This window comes from Scomber japonicus, chromosome 23 (genome assembly GCF_027409825.1).
Source record: "Scomber japonicus isolate fScoJap1 chromosome 23, fScoJap1.pri, whole genome shotgun sequence".
Classification (NCBI taxonomy): Eukaryota; Metazoa; Chordata; class Actinopteri; order Scombriformes; family Scombridae; genus Scomber; species Scomber japonicus.
The window spans coordinates 12,777,648-12,785,147 of NC_070600.1; the positions used below are offsets into that span (position 1 = coordinate 12,777,648).

At 41.9% G+C, this 7,500-nt stretch overlaps 1 protein-coding gene across 1 annotated transcript in view; it reads left to right on the top strand.

The window, feature by feature from the left end:
* grm8a (glutamate receptor, metabotropic 8a) overlaps positions 1-7,500 on the top strand; it is a 229,371-nt gene that overhangs the window by 87,594 nt on the left and 134,277 nt on the right. The window contains exon 2 of the mRNA XM_053343944.1: positions 6,528-6,744. Within this exon, the coding sequence (XP_053199919.1) occupies positions 6,528-6,744 (217 nt within the window). The remainder of the gene's footprint in view (positions 1-6,527; positions 6,745-7,500) is intronic.

A 7,500-nucleotide genomic window follows, 5' to 3' on the forward strand; every position in this document is an offset into this window, starting at 1 on the left:
CCCTTCTTTAGTCTCGCCCGCTTCTGCTAAACATACTCTCACATCATTTCTCTCTAATCTCTCTCTCTCATTGTTTCTCACTTCTCTTCTTCATTCTCTTTGCTCCCATTAAATGTTCCTCTGTCATCTTTTTCTGTCTTTGTTTGTGCCTTCTTGCTCATTGTCCTCCTGCTTTTTTTTCTTTTCTATTGTTCCTTTTCTCTCTCTGTATATATTTTTTTGCTTTCTCCATCCACCCGTGAAGTATCTTCCTTTTACCTACTTTTCCTCACTGCCTTTTCTTTCATCTTGTCCACTGGTTTTTGTTTGCTTGTCAACAAACAAATTACAAGCAGCTATTCTATTCTGCTTTTCTTGTGATGTGGGGAACCCGCGTCGGGTAAAACCAACACAGTAAAGGGAATATCAATGTTGTTTAGTTGCATCTCTGACCCCCGAGAGACCAAGAAAGAACTGCAACAGAATGAAATGATAGTTTTTCTTTCTCTTTGTTTCTTTGTACAATCTTATCTCTCTGGATTTAGTTTTTGTTTGTTTTTTATTCCACCAAATTGGTTTCAAATGAAGCAAGAAAATAAATGTGTCCAGATACACATGAAGAGGTAACTGTTGTTTTTGTTGTGTTTGGTATTTCCAACTTTGAACCTGTAGCCATGAAATGATAGATTTGGACTTGTAACTGTAGAGGCAAAAGTACTCTCTATCACTGAGGGTGTAATTACTATTTTCTGTGGTAGCTGAATGTTGAAGAGGTCTGGGGGGAAAAAAACAAAAAAACCCAGTAACATAGCAGTAAATGTGAAACAGGAAAGGATGGAAGGATAGACACAGGCAAAGGGCCAAACTGCTTGAAGAAAAGGAGAGACAGATGGACCCAGACAGAGGCGAAGGGGTTAGACGGAGAGAGAGACGCCCGACTCTCATTCCCCCAACAGTCCTCATCTCGCTAAATTAGCTCGGCGAAGTCCCACTGTGCCATTCCTCTCCTCATTAGACACAGACCACGGCTGGCTGTTCCGGGGCCCTTGTCGAATTTTCAAGCAAGTAAACATCTCTCTGGGTATGACGTCAAAAACCGAGGCTCCAGACAACCCGATCAGTTTACAGTACGTGAGCTGTCCATGCTGTGGGTTTCCATGCTGTGATATCAAAATTGTTCCAGCTCTGCTTGGAAAAAGATGTTTTAGCTGAAGCTTTGTTATTCTGGTTGTAGGAAATAATGTCATAACACACACACACACACAACAAAATAAAGAAATTGACCCCGATCAACCCTGACGAGCCCCTGTCCACGTCATTCACTGTGTGTGTCTGTGTCTGTGCAGCTCCTCCAGCAACGGATGCTCTGGCATATCCACTGTGTGTCTGTATGTGTGTGTGTGTGTGTGTGTGAAACAGACAGAAAGGCTGTGTATGTGTGTAATTCAGTGAGGTTAATTAGCCTCCGAACACTGCCATCTATCACCCTAATGCTCAGACTCCGGCCCCGACAGCTCCATTATCGCCAGACAGACACACAGAAACATCCACACACACAAACCACACGCTTATGACGTGTGCATACACTCATGTTGACCACAGACAGTGTTATATATCGACATGTACTGTACAGATGCATGATAGCAATTTATTATGAAGAGGCACTCTCAGATAAGTTCTAGGTTAGGTTCAAGACACGGTATAGGTCACAAACGCACCACTGATAGGGCTCCACATGACGAGGAATTCTAAAGCCTCTTTTCAAGGGTACGTTTAAACTGGAAAGCCTGAAATGTCTACGATTTCTCTTAGAAGTGGCATTTCAAAAGGTCACTTTTAGCAGTTCGGACTAAAGGTTTCTTCAGCTTCAAAGTAGAGTCCTGGTTGCTGACTATGTAACATTTCTCACCATAGAGCAGTTTTCAGTTGATACATTTCCGATACTCCAGCATCATCATTTGTTTGAGATTGTTTCCATCTTTTTTGGCTGTCTGTGAGATAACTCCTAAAGAGTGAACTTTTTTCAGTTTTGGTCTCCGGGCTATAAAAGACACACACACATGAACACACACGCACACACAAAGCCACTGGCCCGGATCATTAGGTCTGTTACGGTCCAAATCCGGCTGTTAGTTATCTGCCCAGCTCCCTAGTGGGATTCAGCCTGATCTATAGTGAGGGATGAAACTGTTCTGCCGCTATCGCCATACCCATTAAGGAATAGACGGGGCAGACCTGGCTGTCCATAGGTGGCAGGCATTGTAAGATATTGGCTTATACAGGATTCACTCCCAACTGGGCAGCTAGTGGTGAGAAACATGAGTGGCTATTGAAAATATTCTCAAAGATAACAGAACTTCAATCAGAAAAATGATACATCATCAACCCACTGGTGTGAATTGATTGTTGTCATGGAGGGAAAACATATGAGTTGCACTTTTTCAATAGTCTTTGCTCGGAGGGGAGCAGAGTTCAATTAATAATTAATCTCTGTTCTAATTTTATGGCCGAGGGAAGTCTATTGTTATTTCATTATGATCAATTCTCTACTTAAGCAGAGAATCAAGGTTGAATATGTTTGTGGGATTGGCCAAATTGATGTTTAGTGACAGACAGCAGACGTGAAATAGACGAGCTTGCGTTTGCTCTACAGGGGAGTCACAGCTCAGCATGGTCTAAGGTTTAAAGTTGCATTCAGATTAAATCACGCACCTCCGCAGGGTTGTGTGGTTTCCCAGAGATACTGATAACAAAGACTACTCATCCTCGAAGCCTTTTCTCTAATTAAAGTGTGTCGCTTGAAGACAGTCAAATAAGCGCTGCAGTGATTAATCAATTACATGTCAATGAGTAAATTAATTGCCAACTATTTTCATTGATCATTTTGTGCCATTTCGTTCAAAAATAAATTAATTCTCTCAATCCAGCCTCTACAATGTGACACTCTCTATGACACTAAACTAAACCTTGTGGACAAAACAAGACATTTGAAGGTGTCATTTTAGATTTGTCACCACTCTCTGATGCTTTATAGACCAAAAAACGAATCAATTAACATAATTGACAGATGAATCAGTAATGAAAATATTTGAGCCAGCAGAACGCTTTTAGGACTGACTTCAAACAAAGATCTCTCATCTCGTGACTACATGCTTGTCTAGTCTTCACATATAATACCACCCCCACTTTCAAATGTAATACCCACAATAAACCATTGTCTATAAATATGTGGACAGCCTAAAGAATGGGACAACTCACGGACATTACCAAGTCATAACCTGGAGAGAGAAAGACAAGAAAAACATCAGAATGAATTATCAGGATGGACGATTTGTGTGTTACGTACTTAGACTGAAAAAGGTGCGCAAATAAACTGAAATGATACATTATTCTCTACACAAGTGTGTGTGTGTGTGTGTGTGTGAGAGAGAGAGAGCGAGAAAGTGTTTTTAATGCTAAGTGAAACGACATTTGGCAGCAACACGTACATCCTTTCCATTTTTATCACACACACACTTGTATTTACCCCCCTCCCCTCCCCTCTCTCTCTCTCTTTTGCACACACACACACACATGCACACATACACACATATTCATTAGAGCAAATGGAATTAGGGGGATTGGAGGCATAATCTTCTTCCCCAGCGGTGTGGGGGGAACCAAGCCGTTAATTTCCCGCCTCGAACTACAACTCCAACTCCGCTTGCTTTGAAAAAGGCTGGAGTCACTCGCAACTCACAGCACATGAATGATTTACAACACTCAAATGTCACATACCATTAGACACGCTCAGTCTAAGTTGGCTTCTGTGCCTTTACATATGTGTCTGGGGGATCTATATATATGTGTGTGTATGAGTGTGTGTGTGACTACTGAGATGTCTGCAGCTGCATTTCAATCAGAAGAGACAAGAAGTAAAGATAGTTTATTGTACAGATGATATCAATGATTAAATCTTGTCAAAAGTCTTTGGCGCTAAGACTCGACAGGGAGATTTTGTAATCGGGGGACATCAGTCCTGAGCAGGCAGCGAGATAAATCCAGCCGTGCAGTCCAGACACTGATGGATCTGCCAAGACCGGGTGGTGATGTGAAGGTGATGGAGCTCAAATAACGGCAGCATGAAAGCACTAAGGCAGAGAGGGGAGACAAACATATTTAAAAAAGACAGCTGCATAACGATAGGCTGACAATGGAGGTGTGCATAGATGTGAATAGCTGATAGCTCAATTGACAGCAAGTGAAATTATGAGTGAGGGTAACTGTAGGCTTATTCATGCAAAGAACTTTCACTAAGCTCCATTTGTATTTCAAAAAAGCACAGGCTTAGTTATGGAAGATGATATTGGGTCTTTTCCTCACAGTAGACAATATAATATATCAGTGAATCTGTATGTAGCCCTGTCTGCTTCACTTTATTCCATATCACTGCTTTCCCTCCTCTTACCCAGTAGTGACTCAGGGAAATATGACAAGAGGATGACTGTGCAGACGACGCAAATGTGTGTTTGTGTCTGCGTATGTCTCAATTTCCCAGCAGTAGACGAGGGAAATAACAAAAAAGATCAAAGGCGCAGGTTTGCCCAGGTCACAGGGTTACTTTGCCGTTGCTGTTGTAAACAGATGAATATCTCATATTCCCACAGCTGTGCATTGGTTTCTCTTTGAAATGGATATGCACCTATTTAAATGGGCAAAAAAAGAGCAAAAAGGACAAGTGAAACAGGGGAGTCATACACAATTACACATGAACGCACACAAAGGCACACACACACACACACACACACACACACGAATTGTTTGGCTCAGCTTTGATTTTATTCTTTCTGTTTTCTCTTCATTTGTTTATTTGTATCCTCTATGAATTATACATAGACATCCTGAAGTTTATGAAAGTTTCCAGTTGTATTCCCCGAGCAGAGACAGCCAACAACATTACTCAAATGTCCTAAACATGAACTCCCACCAAGTTCACTGAGAGAAATACAGCTATATTAAACAATAGAGAAGTAAAAGAAAAAAAAAAATCCATGTTTCCAAAATTAGACAGCCACGTTCCTTCATTTAACAATGTGTATTGATCCCTGTCATGGAAGTAAAACATATGAGTTGTTTGATCTTTCAATACTCATTGCCTGGAGGTGAGTGAATACAGCTCAGGTTAAGAATGATTTTTTTTTGTCATTATTGTGGACTGAAATAGTCCAATCCATCCTTCCAACAGCCTGAATAAAAAGATTAGTGTTTTTGCTTTTTTTGGTTACATTTCTACAGCTCTACCGAAGAGGGAGTGATTTTTAGAAGATCTCGTAAAACTCCTGAAACTGACCTTTTAAAATGGCAAAGACGAGTGTAGATGCAGGGTGGCAGGGACTCCAGATGATGCTTGAAGGGAGAAAGACAGTGAGTGATGGGCTTTAGAAATATTCCAGTCACACTCACACACACACACACACACACACACACACACACACACAAGCACAGTGTCTGTCTTGCATCCCTCCATGTCGTGCCTGGTTTTGCTGTGTTCAGCAGTTGTAGACATTTGTATGTGTGTGTGTGTGTGTGTGTGTGTGTGTGTGTGTGTTTGTATAACAGACAGACAGCTGACACACCTTATGTTTTGGGTTAGATTGGCAGTGAAGTCTCACTTCTTATGAATACCAATGAGACGTCTGTCCAGTGTGTGTGTGTGTGTGTGTGTGTGTGTGTGTCAGCAAGTACAGGGTCTTCCCTTGCTGCTACCCCCCCTCCCCCATCAGGGGAAAAAATCAATCTACCTGTCGCCCTTCTAACACCTTCAGCCTGTTACTCTACCTATCGCTAGTAATCGCCTGTGTGTGTGTGTGTGTGTGTGTGTCTCCTGTCATTCTGTCAGAATCTCCATCTTTCTATCTGCCATTTGTGCTTTTTGTCTGTCTGTCCTCCTGTCTGGTCCCTGCTGTGTCTTTTGTGTCTGCCTCCCTGCATCACATCTTCTCCTCTCTGCCCTGCTGTAATACTGGAAAAAAAACTTTCTGCACCACCAGTTCACCTGTCCGTTACCTCTCGCCATCTCCTTCTACATTCAGATTCTCAAATATTCACCACATGTGGTTTCCTCCCCTCCGTACCTTCACACTCTCAAATTGCTTGTTTGCTTCTTTCGTATCTCTGAACCAACAAGTCTTGCAGCCTCGCACTTGAATTTGAATTTTAACATTCCCGATGACAACGTCTCCTCACATCCCAGCAAATTATTTATCACAGGGAGCGGAGAGCATTTTATAAGTCTTTCCTGCATTTATGACTCAGTAAAAAAAATATATGCATGAAGTCGCAAAATTGATGGGAGAATTATCAGAGCCTGACTCACCTTTTTTTATTTAGAAGAAGGAAGTCAGTGGGCAAAAAAAAATGTTGAGATGAAGTGAAATGAAACAATTAATTTAGAAATCACATTGCCCTCCTACCCTAAACATTTCAATATGGAGACAGTAAAACGTGACACTTATTTTATGCTCATGCAATAACCTCACCTCATCCCTTTCTTCCCTCTTCTCGTCCAGATCCCACAGATCAGCTATGCCTCCACAGCCCCGGAGCTGAGTGACAACTCCCGCTATGACTTCTTCTCCCGCGTCGTGCCCCCGGACTCCTACCAGGCCCAGGCCATGATGGACATCGTCACGGCGATGGAGTGGAACTACGTGTCCACCCTGGCGTCGGAGGGCAACTACGGGGAGAGCGGCGTGGAGGCGTTCATCCAGATCTCCAGAGAAACTGGTACGAGCTCACTTTCTTTCCTTGAGATACTATAGCACTGTATATGGCTGTCAAGAACAATGTACATAAATGAGCCTGACCCTTTAATAGCAGGTTATCTATAAACCTTCCCATATCTCAGCCAGGATATCAAAACTGGGTCTATACTGTAGCTTAAAAGATGTCTATTAGTGTTTCCATGGTGTTTAAAAAAAGAACTACAGTGAGTATGGTGAGGAGGTTTCTTCCAGTTGTCCAGATAAACTTGTTCGAGGTAAAGGTCCTTCTCCTCTGCTGTCGGAGATAAAATAACTATGATATTACGCTCATAGTGCACTTTGCAGTATATTACACCATCAGCGGCTTTAGCCTGTTATTTGACGAGAACTGTAGAGAGAACAGAGTAGAAACCTGTTGTTTAAATCGCTAAGGAAACTCCAGGGAAAATGTACTCTTTGGGTAAAATTGCAGGCTGTAGATTGCAGACTGTGGCGAGTTGAACGGAGAACAGAGATTTATCACAGCAAGAATCTGACGGACGAGTGCATCTCCAGTTTCTCAACTTATTCATTTCATTTTTGTGCCTGTACGTACTGTATGTGGAGTTTAACATTGTTGCAGACTCTTATCTGAGCATTATGCTGATATCAAAAATGTATGTAATCAGCACATCTGGGAACATCTGATTTGAAAGAAGAATCACTGAATAGTGTTAGTAAGTATAGCTTGAAGATTTACAGGTGGACGAATTAAAGGGAAAAAAACAAGAAGAGTGGG